Source organism: Pseudorca crassidens, chromosome 13 (assembly GCF_039906515.1).
Source record: "Pseudorca crassidens isolate mPseCra1 chromosome 13, mPseCra1.hap1, whole genome shotgun sequence".
NCBI classification, from domain to species: domain Eukaryota; kingdom Metazoa; phylum Chordata; class Mammalia; order Artiodactyla; family Delphinidae; genus Pseudorca; species Pseudorca crassidens.
Window position 1 is genome coordinate 25,588,915 of NC_090308.1, and position 17,104 is coordinate 25,606,018.

The 17,104-nt window shown below is 46.8% G+C and overlaps 1 protein-coding gene across 1 annotated transcript; it reads right to left on the reverse strand.

Moving 5' to 3' along the window:
- Nucleotides 1–1,311: 1,311 nt before the first annotated feature.
- On the reverse strand, nt 1,312–16,984 carry TNFAIP3 (TNF alpha induced protein 3). The gene is made up of 9 exons (XM_067701955.1): nt 16,717–16,984; nt 13,026–13,335; nt 9,530–9,720; nt 8,738–8,885; nt 8,403–8,573; nt 7,118–7,298; nt 5,065–5,969; nt 4,213–4,394; nt 1,312–3,489 (listed from the first exon to the last, which is right to left on the reverse strand). Exons 2-9 carry the CDS (start codon nt 13,318–13,320, stop codon nt 3,205–3,207), a joined length of 2,358 nt encoding a protein of 785 aa, XP_067558056.1. The 5' UTR covers nt 13,321–13,335; nt 16,717–16,984; the 3' UTR covers nt 1,312–3,204.
- Between the last annotated feature and the right edge of the window lie 120 nt (nt 16,985–17,104).

Genomic DNA, 17,104 nt, shown 5'->3' on the forward strand with positions numbered 1-17,104 from the left:
CTAATAAGAAGTCTAGAAAGACAAGTGAAATGACACCAGAAGAAAGCAATCTGCCAAATCCAGAATGTGAGCTATTCTACAGAACAAATGACCTAATCGCCTTAAAAATAGCATGAATACTTAAAAAGGGAGTGTCACGGACTAAAAGAGCCTTAAGAAATGTTAGCAATCAAAAGCAATAGGGGGCTTCCCTGTGGCGCAGTGGTTGAGAGTCCGCCTGCTGATGCAGGGGATACGGGTTTGTGCCCCGGTCCGGGAAGATCCCACATGCCGCGGAGCGGCTGGGCCCGTGAGCCAGGGCTGCTAAGCCTGCGCGTCCGGAACCTGTGCTCTGCAACGGGAGAGGCCACAACAGTGAGAGGCACGCGTGCCGGAAAAAAAAAAACAAAACAAAAGAAAACAAAAGCAATAGGACTCTGTATAGTGGAAAATGTGAGAAATTAGAATACAAACTTAATTGGATGGTATTGAAAATAATTTAGCTGGGTGTAATAATGGTGGTTATAGAAAAAGAACCTATTCTTAACAATTAGAGATGCACACTGATGTATTTCTGTGAGGACACAATATCTGAAATTTGCTTTAAAATAATCCAGAAAAAAAAAAGAGGTGACAGATGAAACAAATTTGGCAAGGTGTTTCTAACTGTTGAAACGGGATGATAGATATATGGGGGTTCATGATACTCTTATCTGTTTTCTTGTATGTTACAATTTTCCACAGTGAGTTTAGAAATATTATAAATATTTCTTTAAATGCATGGTTCTAAGATCTGGCTGATGATCAGAATCTCCTGGGCAGCTTTAAAAAAAAAGAGAGAGATTCCAGGAGCTGCACAGTCCTTCGGCATCAATCTTCTCTAGGTACACTTGTATTGGGTGGAAGAACGGGCCGTTTATAATTTCCCAGGACTCTGGTGCCGCCGGTCCTCATGGCCATCACAGTCATAGGTCGCCTCTTCTAAGATCTGACCCAGAGGTCTTATACTCCTTCCTCCCCTCTGATTTCTTTCCTTCCTGTCTCTCTCTGCTCCGCCCCCTTGTCTTTTCTCTCTGTACTTAAGGCTGAGGGCAGGAAACGTCAGAGGAGCACAGGTAACAGGCACTGGCACATCTTTCCTACTTCCCTCTGGGCCTCCATGTCTTCCCTGTTAAACCAGATGCCTTACCCTTAACAGTAAGTTCTCTTAATACCTATGGGTGAGAGATGTACCCCCTGCCCAGGTGTTCCTTGAAATAAAGTTGTTTGGGAAGTGTGGTCTTAATATTGGGGCCTTTTTCTTTCATCATTCGTAAACAGAAAACATCAACATTTGTTCTTAAATAATTTACTTTTTAATCTTGACTTCTGTGAAAAGTTACATTTAAATTTAGGAAAACTTGAAGAAAGCCAATAGAGAGTCAACAGTTTTCTATCAGAGACAACTAAATGTGCAAATTTCAAATGTCTTCTATAATAAGTATAAATAATCCCATTTATTCACATTAAGAATGAAAATATTGATACACAAAATATTAAAATAGCAACTTTAAAAGAACTAAATGAAAACACTGAAGTTTACGTGAAATCTTTAGAAAGACGTTATAAAGAGATCTGCCAAGGAAAAAGGCTTATGGTATCTCAAGGGGAAAACACATCACATAGGACAAGTAAAGACCATGGAGAGTTAGTTACAGATTGCCAAACTTTTCAGGTTCTAAGTCCAGACCCCCCCCGCAAAAAAATAGCAGCCTTTACCTCTGGGGACAATGTGTTTCCCTTCCTTTTTTTTCCTAGAACAAGTATGAGAGTAACACAAAACACACAGAGAAACTGCAGGCCAAGGACAGAAAGAAACTTCCTCGTACTCATGGTTACAAGGTTGTGCTGTCCCAATGCTAAGGTGGCCACGAGGTCACTGCCCTGCACCCCAGCACACAGCATTAACACAGCAAACAAAACCATCACCAAAGGCTCCAGATTTCCCCGTGACCTTCTCCAATCTCATCCCCGCTCCTTCCCAATCGTCTCTCTAAGGAGGTAGGATACGCAGAAGCATCTACACACTGTGGAGAATGGTTTCTCATCGGAGGGCTGGGAAGTGGCTCTGACCAAAGTTTCACGAGGAAGCGTGAGAGTTTAATGAATTTATTTGCGATGCGACTTCTTCTTTCCAAAATGTGTGGAAAAGGTCGACTCCCCTACTGCGGTAAGGAGCTTGCTGTGTCTATAACATGACCGAAAGCCAGTATGTTATCTCAAGAAGACAGTATAGCAATTTCTGCAGACCAGAAGGAACAGCTTCACTTAAATAACCTTAAAGTTTGCAATAAAATAAATAAAGTGATTACGCAGACACAAGAGTCTGCTGGTGGAGTTCAGGCGCGCTGTGTCTATGAGTCGTGCGTGCCCCTACAACAACCAGAAAATAGGTTATTATTATCAGTCAGTCTTCTTACTTAAACTTCTAGGGCAGCAGCGCAACGTAACAAACAAAATTCCCTCATGTGTAACATAAGGGGCCATTATATGTGTAACCAGGTGTACGCTCACCTCAGTTCAAGTTAAGCTTTAGAAGTAAAGACAGTGATAACCAAAAGAGTTACACATCTGCCCACTGAGAATATTCTGGGTCTTACAAGGTGCATATTGTAAAGAGCAGCTGGTGTGCTTTTCACCGTGGACTTGTTCAGTCCCAGCAGCCTCAGCATCACAGTGTGTGGACGTTTTTGCCGTGTCCGTGGGAAAGGAACGAGGCAGGTAGGGCGAAACCGTGAACGACCGGCACTTTGAGCCTGCCCGTTATCCCTGAGCTTCCCGAGCTTCCGGCACAGGGCCTGTGGGCCTCAGCTCCCCATCTCCGAGAAATGCTGATGGAGGGCAGGGGGGCTGGCTCCGAGTTTCCCAGCCCGCCTGACCTGCGTCTTTTCCCTTTTCTCTAAAGATGAGGCAGCAGTCCTGGCACGCGTTCTGAGTCCATGAGGTTCCTGGCCGCCTGCTTGGAAGGAGAGGCGTGGGCTGGAGCCCACACAACCCGCAGCCAGTCACACGCTTTGCTCAGATTCCAGGCCGGTGACCGAGAGCTTCTTTCTTGCCCTGCTCAGAGACACCCTGGCCCACCGTGCAGGGCCGGACCCTCGGGTGGCACCGGGGCGCTGGGAGCACAGCGCCACGCGGGCTAAGGCTCCAGGTCCCTCCGGGCCGGGGCTGGCCCCCTGGGTCAGGTTAGCCGTACATCTGCTTGAACTGAAAGCACTCGTTGCAGTAGCCATTGCACTTGGCGTTGCCGAAGTGCTCACAGGCGGGGGCCCGGCAGCGCTGCGTGGGGGGCTCCTCAGGGACGGGCTCGGGCCGCCGGGCGCTGGCAGCCACGCGCTGGCCGAGGTGCTGGCACTCCATGCACAGCTCCTGGTTGCAGCAGGCCAGCATGTTCCTGCAGGTGGCCCGCGTGCACTTGGACCAGGAGGTGCTCTGGGTGGCTCGGGGCAAGTCTCTGTGCTGGCTCGCCCTCTGGGTGGAGAGAGCAGAGAGAACCACTGTCACATTCATTGTTCAGGGACCCACATGTCATCTCATCCGACGGTGTGGGTTCTACAAAGGGCTGGGTGTGGTGAAGGGCACCTGCCTGACCAAGCGGACGGCGGGCGGTCTATGGACGGGAGCCTCCAAGGACCTTTCCTCCCCATCCCAAGAAAACAGATCTGGCCCCAGGGAGGCCCGGTGGAATCACCATCCCTAACACGGAGGCCGGCAAAGGCTGGCCCAGCTCGCTTCCGTCTGGATTAATACTAAGTTGCCCTCATTTAGACAGATCCCCTACCACCCTCCAACCAGCAGCAGAGGCGTCTATCCATGAATGTTTGCTTTTCTTATATGCCAGTAAGTGGAGGCACCTGGGACGTTCTGCCTTTTCCTTCTATCTCATAATAAGGGGATTACTTAAGAAAGTCGGCACTTCTGCTACAAATCCAAGAAGCCTCTGATCGCCATTTGGCTTTTCGGAGGCTTTAACGGGTTTTATTCCACGGCTGGTTTTATTTGCTTCTTAAAATGAACCTAAAGTAAACTTAGGCCATGAAAATCAATAGGAACTGCTGCGCTTCCAGCCCTGGGGGCCAGGCTGACTTTTCCCCTGGTTTTTCCCTGGAACTCAGCAGGGAGGAAAGCCTGCTTATCGCTCTAGCAAGGAGGCGGGGCCCACAGGAGAGGGGGACGTCCCTCAAGATGTCTCACCAGCTGCTCTTCAGTCCTTTTCGCTTCACGAAATCTCTGGCTCTGAGCTTCGATGAAGCACTTCTGACAGTAGCCTTCAAACACACTGCTTCCAAGGGCGCCGCACTCCCTGCCCAGGCAGGGGACAGTGTTCTGGAACCTGGAGGCCGTGGGGCTGGCTTTCCCTGAGGCAGGGACAAAATCTACAAGAGAGCAGAGGCTCGTCAGTAACACGTACGGTTCACCAAGTGGACAGATGCTGACGTCAGGGAAAAACAGACAGGTTCCTAATACAGATTAGACCAGCTGCGCTCTACCTACGAGAGCAACCTTTCAGAAACCTAGCAAAATAACCAACAGAAATAATACTATAATAAAAACATCTTTGACTTTACAGATCTCTCCCTTTGGAACAGCCCGCACTGGTCGGTCACAGGAACAGAACAAGCAGAGACATTAAGTGCCCATCCTTCTTTCAAATTTGAGATTTCAAAAACCACAAATGGACTCTTACGACGTCAGTGAAGGCCGCTCTCTTTCCAGCTGCCGCTCATCAGGTTCTGAATTTTCTCTAGTATGCCGGAGTTTCAAAAGAAGTCCCGTCTAAATTCTACCTTACAAACACTATACCACATGACCTTATAAAACAAATCCTCTGAACTCTACCCACAGGGCTCTTGCGGGTTTTGGAACATGCTGTTCTGTGCTTTTGCTTCCAGGTGTGCCGGCAGAGCCACCGTGACTGTCCCCCCCACGCAAGGCACACTCAAAGGGCCACAGCCCTTTCTTGAAGGGGCTCCCTTCTTGAATTTCAGGGGCAAACTGCCTTCTACGAGGGGTTTTGAAACGGGTGAAACCCATCCTCTCACTCACGTTTATTTTCTCTGTACTCGATGAAACACAGCGTGCAGAAGCCTTTGTTCTCTGGAGTCCCAAAGTACATGCAGCCCGCTTTCCTGCACTTGCTTGTCCCCGTCCTGTCCCCTGGAGTCCGTGCGGCCGAGGAGCGGTGGCCAGAGGGAGCCTCGGGCCCGGCTCTGCGGCAGGCATGCGGAGAGAGGCTCTGCGCGAGCTGTGAGGGGTCAGACTTGGAGCGCTGGTGGCAGGAGAGGGGGCTGCTCGAGCTGAGGTTCGGGGTGGGCTCGGCTGTAGTCCTTTTAAAGCAAGCACTGCAGATCCCATTAAACGTCCTGGTGACGTCCTGGAGGCAGGCTCGGCACTTGCCGGGGTCGAGATGCTGCGCAGGGTCCGAGGGGTGGCCCGCGGGAAGCTGCCGGGCGTTGTGGCATCTCTCGCAGAAGCCATTGTGCTGCACGTTGAGGGTGAAAGGGCAGCCGGGGCTCCTACACTTCATGGCCGTGGTCTCGCTGAACAGGAAGAGGCTGGGTGCTGTCGGAGGGGCTGAGTGGGGACCCCCGGCGGGCTCCTCGGGGCTCCAGGCCTCCCCCCGGGAGGCCCCGAGCACCAGGCGGGGCAGCGCCTCAGGGCCCGGCTTGGAGTTGGGCTTTGGGGCTTTGGTTTGTTTCTTGTGCCGCCTCTCCGAGCACTCATGGCACAAAGGCTGGGTGTTCACGGACATGAAGAAAGGGCAGTTGGGCGTTTCGCATTTGATGTCCATGAGAGAAAGCTGGGGGACGGAAGGTTCCAAAGGATTCTGGGGGTGCGTGTCTCTCCGCCCCTGCTCATTGTTTTCCTGCCACTTCTTGTACTCGTGCTGGACAAGTTCAAAGTAATCATCTACCAGGTTTATTTCTTTGGGTAAGTTAGCTTCATCCAACCTAAAGACCAAAAGGAAAAGAAACATGAGACTACACACACACACACACACACACACACAACTTTACACCACTAGATCACAGAGCAAACTTTTAAAATGTGGACTGTGGTAATAACTTCATAACCATTCACTGAAATGCAGCCTGTGATGAAGACTTTGCACCTCTAACGTAACACAGTCCAATACTGTTGAGAAGACGTCATTATTTTGAGAATCAGTCTTATTTAATTAATTTTGGCCCAGCCCAAATTATAGATAATTCTAAAGAAAGGGCTCCTCAGGGGTTGCTTCTACACTTAATTACCCTCTTCCTCTTTGAAAAAGTCACTTTTACTTTCTAACTTCTCAGAGACCAAATTTCTAGTGAAATGTTATTCAAGGTATTCATTTGGGATGAGCTTACTTTATAGTACAAACTACCTTGTAATGTGTTCTGTATTTTTCTTTATCAATTTACTTTATTAATTTTAAACATGCACCTGGTCTCTATTAGTGGTAACTGCCACGAGCAGTAACTAAGAGGCAGACACACCATCAGGCGTTACATACTGACTTCTGACTCTGTAATTTGTTCATCTCCACTTTGAGAAACCGATTCTCTTAGGCCTTCTCGGTCGTGTGCATTTCAAAGTTCTAGGAAATGGGCATCTCTTTATCATCAAGCCAGCGTTTAAAATTTTGATACCTGTACAACCTGTACTCTGGGTCTCTCCTCCCCGCCCCATGCGGCCAAGTCACGTGCCTGCCACATAAACACATTCTACAGCGCAGTCTGCGTCTGGTGTGTCTGCCTTACCCAGAAGCCAGGAGAATGAGTGTTTTGTCTCTAAGAATTTTCGCTTGCTAGTCTAGCACTAGGGCAATTAAAAAAAACAAAACAAAACCCATCCTCAATGTGAACGCACTTTTTAAAGCCACAGGGCTGACATTCAGCAACCAGATATGCAGAAAAATCATTTTGGATAAATTACTTGTTCCCATTTGAAACCCAAGTTAGTGCTCCCTGAAGTGATGGTCTCTGACTCACACACAAGCCCCTAAACTTGTTTCACGCTGGAGGAAACCAGCTTCAAATAACTTTACTGTTGGTCTTTGGGGTAGCAGCAGCTTAAAGATGACAAGGCATAGAGCGAAAACCAAACTGCTTACTTTGCAGCGTTAATTATATGGGTGGTGCCGTGGTCCCAGCCTTGAACAGGGATTTCCATCACCATCAGGTACTCTTTCAGGAGCTTTTCCTTCATCTCATTCTCAGGATCTGTCAAAAAGTGAACTTTTAAGTCTTCGAATCTTCCTCTCTCTCTGTTAACAAGTGGAACAGCTCGGATTTCTGAGGGAAAAAAATAACACATCAGCAAAATATGATTCTACTAAATGAGGTTATGTGTGAGGCCATATATATAACAACTACATTTTGAAAATGCAGAAAGGATACAATTACAGAGGGGAAAAGTATTATCTAGCCACAAAATCAAATGGGGAAACAAACTGTACTAAACTCTAATAAAAAACACACGGTTGGGACTTCCCTGGTGGTGCAGTGGATGAAAATCCGCCTGCCAATGCAGGGGACACGGGTTCGAGCCCTGGTCCGGGAAGATCCCACATGCCGCGGAGCAACTAAGCCCGTGCGCCACAACTACTGAGCTTGCGCTCTAGAGCCTATGAGCCACAACTACTGAGCCCACGCACCTAGAGCCCGTGTTCCGCAACAAGAGAAGCCACTGCAATGAGAAGCCCGCGCACCGCAGCGAAGACCCAATGCGGCCAAAAATAAATAAAATTTAAAAAAACCAAAAAACCCCCACACGGTTTCCAGGACGCCCACAGCACATTAGGCAGCCTGGAGGCAGGAGGTCTTACTGGTCAAATCCCACACTCAGAACCAGATCGACCTGGGTTCGAGTCCTGACTTTGCTACCATCCATCTCTGTGACATCAGGTAAGTTATTTAACTTCTCTGAGCTTCAAGTGCCTCATCTGTACTATAAGGTTACTGCATCCACAGGGATGCCGTGAAGATGAAATGAAATAAAATAATGTACCTAAGCATTTGTAAAGTGCCTTATTAGTTCCTCATTAAGCTATTACAATAATACCTAACCTGCCAGACATTTGCCTGCCCCATGCCAGGCACTGTATTACGGGGCTAATTAAGAAATGGTAGCAGTAATATACATTATCTCCTACTTGCCACTAACATGCTGAAAGTGCTTCCCAAACTATAGACAAAAAGTTGGGGGCGCATTACGATGACTGCTATTCCATCACTGTTGCTAAACAGCTGACAGAACACTGTATTTAAATAAAACTAATATACTTAAATGAGACTTTCAATAAGGAGCAAAAGAGCAAAGCCTGATGTTCAGGAGGAACGGGGTGTACCAGTATCTACCAGCAAGTACAAACGTGAATAGATGCCTAGTTTTCTCACCAGGTCCACTGTCCTTCGTGGTCACCAGGGGTACAAAGTGTTGGCTGTCGTAGCCGAGAATGATGGGGTATCTGTAGCATTCCTGGGCAGGCCAATGGAGAGGCAAGTAAATTCCGCCCACCTTCAAAGGAGCGAAATTGGAACCCGATTCCAAACTTCTCAACATTTTGTCTGTTTAAGGAAAGAGAAAGAAAAGATAAGGCCCTCCGTGGCTTTCATCAGATTCCATTTAACTATGGTCTCCTGTAACTTTGGTAGCATGGGTTTTCCTAAGAGGTAAAGCACTGAAGCTGAAAAGCACTTAAATACAGATAAGCCATCAGCAGGCATCTCACCTGAAATGACAATGATCGGCCTTCTGAGGATGTTGCAAAGGACGAATATGTGTATTTCTTCCAGTGAATTATACTGAAGTCCACTGCGGGCCACTGGTACGTCCGTGGATGCCATTTTGACAAGGCTGTCCCATTCATCAGTCCAGTTCTAAGGGGACAGAAAAGAAATCATTGAATGTACTCTGCACTAAAAAACAATTCTGGCTTCACTCTATAATTTATCACTTGTATCCCTCGGCTTACTTTTACCCTTTCTTGAAATTATCATTTAAACGATCACCCTTTTGTCCCCACTTTGGTTTTCTTCCCTTACTTTTTTCCACTACAAGGCAAACTCAGAAGTAGGGGAGGATGGGGACAGCACCTGCTTTCAAAAAAATCCCTGATGAGGCATAATGTCAACGCTCCTCATCCAAATGTGCACAAAAATCCCAAACTTGTGACTGAAAATGGGGAGGCGCCCGTCTGAATCTGATGGGCTGGCTCAGTAAAGCACGAGAAGGGCAATCAAACTGGAAAACAACGAAAACGCCACAGGGAAGCCCGAGATCAGAAAGATCGTTCAAAAATGACTCCCCAGCTGGGAAGCTGCTGCCCTGGAGCCTCCCAGCAGTGACAAGAGCCTCAGGTCCATCCCACAGGAGGTTTCTGGTGTTTTCCATTGACTCTGCTTTGCCAGGTTCATGTGACCCGGCAAATCACATGCTCCTTGAGAGCAGGGACTGGCCGAAGGTACTGTTTTGCCACCATGGAGCTCTGTCAATAGATGCTGGATGAGGAAACACAACATACCCGGGTATCGTAGCAAAGCCCCGTTTCCACGAATTCCTGAGACTTCAGAGACTCCAGCTGCCAGCGGAATTTAAAGTTGCGGGTGTCCGTCTCCTTGAGGGTGCTGAAGAGCGCCTTCCTCAGGACCAAGTCTGTGTCCTGAACACCCCACATGTACTGGGAAGCAGCGTGCATGAGGCAGTTTCCGTCACCTGAGGACAGAAGGGAAGCCAATTCAGGCAACCTACATCTAAGGCCTAGCAGGGGTTTACAGAATAAACTAGCCTTACGGCTACCATGCGGGGACCCAATAGCGCTTGTGAGAAACGCCAGTGGTTTAATGTCTTAGTCGAAGGGCCAACTGGTAACATTTCACAAGGTGATGACAGCTTTAACGGAAAAAACATATATCATTCTTTTAACTCTCATTTTGAATGAATGACACTAACAGAGCCAAGGAATCAGGGAGTGAGAGCCAGGAGCCCTTGGTTCCAGCCTGGCTCTGCCCTAACTAGTTTAGGTGACCTTGGGGGGAAATTCCTTAACCTTCGAGTATTTTTCCTCTTTGGAAATGAGGACATTGGATTATGATCTCTGAAGTCCATTCCTTTCTAACATGCCTTGCTTTTCTGGCTAAGACGCTGGCACTATTGCTCTCTGGCTCTGAGAGAGAACCCCCAGGGTAACATGCTCAAACCAGGAAGCTGGTCTGGCTCCATTTACTAGACAGGGACGGCCTGGCCATGACTCAGTGGTACATGACTTGACCATCCCACCACAGCCTTTGGGGCCTGGGAGCTTCCTCTCCTGGTCTGTAAAGTGGGAGTGAGAAGACTGAATTACCTACTGCCTGCCCACCCCACCCCCAGAAATGCCTTGTGTGAACCCGCCTGTTAGCAATTAGAGTCCTTTTTCAGAGTTTAAAGAGGGCCTCGATGTCTACATTTGAAAATAATTCAGTGTTTAGGGCTGGCACTTGAAGAATTTTGAGGCTTTTGAGAAAAAGATAGGTCTAATCTTATTCTATCAACTTTGCTGCTTTTATAGGTTAAATCCACAATTCATGAGACTGCATTGCTTTTTGAACTCCAAAGAATAAACATTTTGGAGGTCTGTTTAATATTAAAAAAGTTAACTCCTTAGTCTCTTTTGGGAAGTGCATAATTGTTTTTATAAAGAAAAGTTCAATCGTGTTCTTACATTGTTCTACGGGGCAATAAAGCCATTTGAAATTTTATCAAGTCTTAATAATTATAGTCAACTGTAAACAAAAACAACAACCTCTCAAAAATGTATCCACAGCCAGTATCCGTTCAATTTACACACTTAGAAAAACTAGCTAAATAAACATTCAAAGCAATGAACCAAAAAGATCGCTCAAGGCTTGTGTCTTGGCAGAAATGTAGCAACAACTGCATTCTGTTGAAATTTCCCCTTTGCAAAATCTAGAGCAAAGATAAGGCTTTTTTTCTTCTTGTGCTTACTTTCAGTTCTTTATTGAGATGCACCAGCATAAAATTCCCTAAGTAACATCTGGAATTCCCCAGCGCTAAGTTATTTGACTAGCAATTGAGCAACAGCTATTGTACTTTTTGTTCTGGTGTGTAGACATTTAAAGTGCGAAGTGCACCCTGGACTTTCCAAGTGGGTGTGGTCAGGGTGAGCTGGAATAGGGCTACTCATTATACAAGTGAAATCGCTGCAGCCAATAGACGTTGGAATTTTTCACATGAAGTTTCAATTTTATGCCACCTACTCCCTTCCTCATTCACCACAGTCTCATATCCTCAAATGCAAACTTGTGAATCACCCCCTCCCCAAACAGACCATTGACTTTGTAGAGCCCTCCTATAGGGGGAAGGCTTAAAGAAAAAGTGCTAATAAAATCAGAGAGGAAAAGTCATTTGTTTCCTTCCTTCCCCTAAATATCTTTTCTTCCTTTTCCAGAATTTTAAGGAATTTTTTTTCAAGTGGTGAAATAAAAGGATTCTGAGCCTAAAAATCCTTACTTCTCAGAAAATGATATCAGAATGCACTTGCTTTTGTAGTTTTGTTTGTAGCGTGAATCCTTGATTTAAATGACCTATCTTTGCAAAACCAGTATTTACTTTTTATATTCAATTTTTTCTCTTAAGGAACCAGAGCAAGTTAACCCTAAAATCTCAGTTTAGTTCATGATAATACGGTTTTTCTCTTTCCACCACATTTCTAATTTGGCAGAATCTCTTCTTTCCAACTTTCCCACATCTTTTTGTAACCAAATGGGAGAGAGTTAAAACCACAAACTGTCAGGAACATAAACCCCTTGATGATGACTTCACAGAATTAACTACTTCTAAGCATCACTTGACTTAATGCCAAGAACAACATAAATACTACATAGCCCCAGTTTTCTTTCTATGTTTCTAAGAATCTATGCTTCAAAAATAAAAGCAAGATGTTAAGGTGATGCTAACTCCCAGAACCAAAGGAAAAAAACATGTCCCTCAATCGTGCCAAGTTACCCAAGTCAAAAACGGCCAAAGTGAATGCACCGATTTATTTAAGTTGATGTTCTTATCATCTCACTGTCAACAAGGATGTACTAATTTTGCCCTTCGACATATTATTTTGATTGGGATGGTTTACGATTGTCACTGATCTAAGGCCAGGAGCCTTTTGAGAAAAAGGCCTTACTTAATATAAGCAGCCTACTTGCTTCTTGTAATGATTCTCTACGTTTATAAAGTAGAATTTTGTATCTGCATGAAGCAGTATACGCTCGAATGTTTCTGTGATGTGCATACTCTTGCTCAAAGGAAATAAACAAAAGACAAAACAGTAAAGCTTAGAACAGGAAACACCTACTAGTCATAAACGGCCATTGGGTAGACAGTCACAGACAGCAAGAAATGCAGTACAGTACTAGGAATCCCAAAAAAAGCATGAAGTAGACGTCTAAAACCTGCACTAAAAATCCCAGGTATCTTTCTAGTTCGTATCATGGGGCTGTGGGCAACAGAACCCAGGTAAGGGAGGAGCTGACAACAGTCACTGGTTAACCCATAAAATGTGTCACTGATTCAAGAAGTGTAAGGCCATCATCACAAGCATTTTCTAATGACAGTGGGAAACGCCACCAGTTTTCACACAATGCTTTCCTTTTGAACTTAAAGCCTTTTGATATTTCCATTACTGGCTAGGGAAGGGTATTTCACAGATGATTAAACAGTTGCAAGAATTACATACAGAAGTCATACATACATACCATACACATATACTTAATAGGTGCATGGTGTCTAGAAATGTATTCTTAAAGCCTCAGTGCGCTCTGCTGTCTAACATACACTAGAAAATATCCTTAATTAAAATATTCACAAAACAAGCTTGCTTTCGTTACGTGCCCCTTATAGAATCTCTATACTAAGGTACCTGCGGCCTTAAGAGATTCGATTTGGACTGGTGCTATTACCTTCTAATAAATGGGCACCCAGCCCGGTGGGAGCTACCCCGGCCCCCAGACAAAAGCAGGTCTTACCATTTGTTTTCAGCGCCACAAGCTTCCTGACTTCTCGGCACCAGTTGAGCTTCTTCTGGCTTTCCAGGGAGGCCTGGATGTTTCTGTCGATGAGAGCATTGTGGATGATCTCCCGAAACTGTGGACAAAACTGGCAAGTCCTGAACATTTCCAGCGTGTACCGGTGCATGGATTTAAAATGGTGAATGATTCCATTGGTAGGTTTAAAAATATCTTCTGGAGTTCTCTCTCTTATCTTCACAGCTTTCCGCATATTGCTCAAATACAAAGCCAGAGGAAGGAGTTGCTCACCCATGGTGCTCTCCAACACCTGAAGAGGAGGGAAAGAAAACCCCATGCCGTTAGCTCAGCTTTGATATGACTCCTATATACCTGCCTGCAGGAAACCCCAGTGTTTGATCTTGTCATTACCCTAAGCGGTAGGCAAAAGATCTTAGTCACCTCTACTCCCAGGATACTAGCTGGCCCCAAAGATGAACTCATACCGGACTGTTTTAAGTTACATCACTTTTAAAGATTAGTCTAAACAAGAGAAGGAAGGCGGGGAGTGGGCAACGAGGAGGAGGGGAATAACCCATGTTTTCAGTAACATCTGTCAGGGAGCCATGCCTGTCTGTCAGCAACAGGTATGGTGCCTCGTAACCGACTGAAAATCCCACTCCATCCTGATGCTGCTCTGGGGCAGCCACTGGATTTGAGGCGCCCTGAATGCCAGTTACAGGCACAATGTAGTCCTGACAAGTCTGGCTCCTTTCCTAACAGCACCACCAAGCAACCCTCGCTCTTAGGCAAAGTCTTGATTTACCTCTTTCAAGCACTCCCTCCCTATACTGGAAAGACAATAAATACTTTGTGAAAAATCCTGCAATTTTATGCTGCCACCTAGGCTGTTGATTGGACTCTTCTCTTTAGTCCCCAAAAGAAATATTTATAAAGCGTATACTTGTAAAATGTATTGTAATATACAAAGAGTTAAACTGAATGTTTTATAACCAACAAAAAAGCTTATTCCCAGCAAGATGTTTTGCAATTTTAAGAGCAAACAGTCAGCGGTCTTTCAGAACCTCTCCACTGAACTTAACAACATCAGAATAAAAAATAGAATAATGATAACAATAACAATAATAGAATAATAAATTCTATACTTCCAAGAGCAGCTATTAGAAGTACAGAATTATATTCTATATAATTACAGAATTAACTGTATTACTTCAACTCAACCGTTAACCAAATTTTATTATCGTCCTCCAGGTACCAACACTCAGATGGAGTTTGCACCCTGTCTTCACCCTGAAATCTTCAAGCATAATCGACTGGTGGAAAGAAATAAAAGTCTGGAAGCAGACAAGGAAAGAAGTTTCCGCCAGAGGGACCACTCAGGACAAATGAAAGAGGAGGGGGGCAAACCCCAGCATCTCCAACCCATGCCAACAGCATGGAATGATGGAATGATGTAACGTGGGATCTTTACAGAGCAGAGCTTTGTGGAGAGCCAGCTCACATTCACTGGCCCTTAGTAGGGTGCCTTGCCATCCATCCTAATTTCCAAGATGAAGACAAAGACATTTTCAGAGCACGAAGAGAGCCCCTAGGAAGTTTCACTGCATTTGTTAATCCCACTCTTGTGTCATACTCTTTACCGGGGCAAGCCTCTAGCTGAGAAAGAAGTTAAACCAATGTAAGAGGGAGAAGAAACCTAGATTACAGAGAAGCCAGTCCTGGTGGGTCTCAGCTCTCTCAAAGTCATTGATAAAATGGTCTAAATTCTCACGGGCCGCTACAAGACTCTGAGGTTGCTTCTGAGGAGTCTTCTCGTGGTGAATTTAGCTCAGGATTCCTTATCTGATAGCTGGATGATGCCTGGAAGAAGTCATTCTCTGGGTCAAATGGTAATCTCTGCTTTGATGTCAGATATTCCTTGCAGGTGGATTTGGGCAAAATCATGGCAGGACCACAGACACAACGAAGGGATAAAAAGATCACACACACATCCCCTTGGTGGCATGCAAATGCCTCTTTCACGATGTCATTCATTTGTCCATCCGTCACTCAACAAGCACTGCCTGACCACACACTTCTACTGCCTGACCATCAGTTTGATGCTGAGGCTAAAGATAAAGACAACCTCATTCTCCGGCTTGAAATCGCATGACCACCTTAGTCTCCATCTACGGCAACTGCAGGACTGGTCCTGCTCAGGTAGGTCCCACACCATCCAGGGGCAGGGCTTTGCTGAGAAGCCCGGTCTTCCAACACCCGCCCCTTGCTAATCTCAGAACACCACTCCTGTGGTTGCAGAGTGCCTGCTGCCCTCACAAGGAAACAGACAGGCAAGAGGAAGATTTCTAACAAGCTAGTTGTAGCCTCTTTTTTGCTTTTTTGACTCTTCTTTTATCTTCTTCTTCACCTAAGATCTTTCAGCAAAGTTCTCAAATAGTGAGAGCTGGAACCATAAGCAAGACATGCAAATGTCAATATTTGATAGTCCGGTGTCACTTCACTCATAGGTTCAGCCTCGCACGGCCTGCAGAATTGCCTCCTTAAAAGAAATCAAAACCCACTGCCCAACTGCCTAGGACTTGGACTTCTCCATACTTAAGATTAAAGAATAATCTGACCTGCGATAAAGAATTTCTGAGCTATGATTGCAATGTCCTTATATGCAAAGACATACAATATTACCCGTAACATTTCTTTCATGTTTGTTACCTCACTGGCTTTTTATCAACAAATATCGACTTTTTAGAAAGTACCCCTCCAAAAATTCAAAAATTGTACAAAGAATTGGAAAAAAAAATAAAGAAGCACTTTAGACCACCAAGACTGAAGCAGTAACTGGCTGTTTAATACTCTGGGACATTAGGGCTGTGGTCCAGAAGACCCTATAACACTGGTTCTCTCAGAAGGCTGCCCTGAGATACTTGACCAGAGCAGCTTTCCAAGGAAAGAAGATCAGAGGCAGGGAGAACTGAAAACAAAGCGGTCTCAACAAGTTCTGAGCTCCTTCCTTACTTAATACCACGGCTTTCCTGAAGGGCCAGGTGGCAGGATGTGGGACGACCCCGACTGACAAAGACAGTCTGACTGGGGGATAGGGGCCTGCAGATGCTCTAAGCTGGAGCCCCCAAAGGCAGGCCGACCACCCACTGCTACACGCATACTTCTCTGACACTGCTTAACTCTCAGTGTCTGCAAGCCGTCCCCGGGAAGTTGAGCTGACCTGGCTCCCCGCCCCCTGGGTTTTGCTGCCCCTGAGACATGCCACACCTTCGGGCTGGTGCTACAACAATCTGGAAAGAGGCCACAGCAGTTTGCAAGGGCTACGTAGCCGTAAGCATGCAGAGCTTGATTCCAAAAAACACAAGCCAAAGAGCAAAGCACCAATGACCACCCGCGACCAAGCGGCCCCGGGGGCGACTCTCCCCGCAGGCAGCTGCCTTTCAAATTCTCTGCATTATCTGCAAGAAACAGCTGGCTGGATCTTGAATCCCGGCTGTCACCCTAACATCTGGCGCGGCCCCCTCAACTCTCAGCAGTTCAGAACCTACAACGGGTACAAACGGCCAACAAACTCCCCTCTGGAACCGCTGCAAAACCAAGGCCAGGTCGACGGAGCCAGCCCGCGGGTCGCTGCCAAACTCGCACCCGCAGCCCTTGCCCGGGGGAGACGGCACAGGGACACGGGGGTTACCTCTTCGGGACACGCGATCCTCTGCAGAAACTCCAAGTCCAGGTCAGGACAGGCGTGCGCCGCCGGCTGGGGTCACGGTCGGGGTCGGGGCCAGGTGGAGGCGGCGCCCCATGGACGCCCTGCTCGGGGTTAGTTCGCGGGCCGGTCCGGGGGTGCGGATCTCTGCTGCCGCCGCCGCTGCCGCCGCAGTTTCCCCGGCGGCCGCTCTTGCCGCTCCGCCCCCGCGGCCCCTCGCTCGCTGCACTTGGCCGCCGCCAAGGCTGCAGACTGCCAGTTCTCTTTTTTCCCTTTCTGTTTTACCGCCCGCGGACAGCCGGGGATTTCCACTTAGGGGCTTTCCAGTCACGTGACGCGGGCCGGGCGCCCGAAGCCGGTGGTCTCCTGCCGC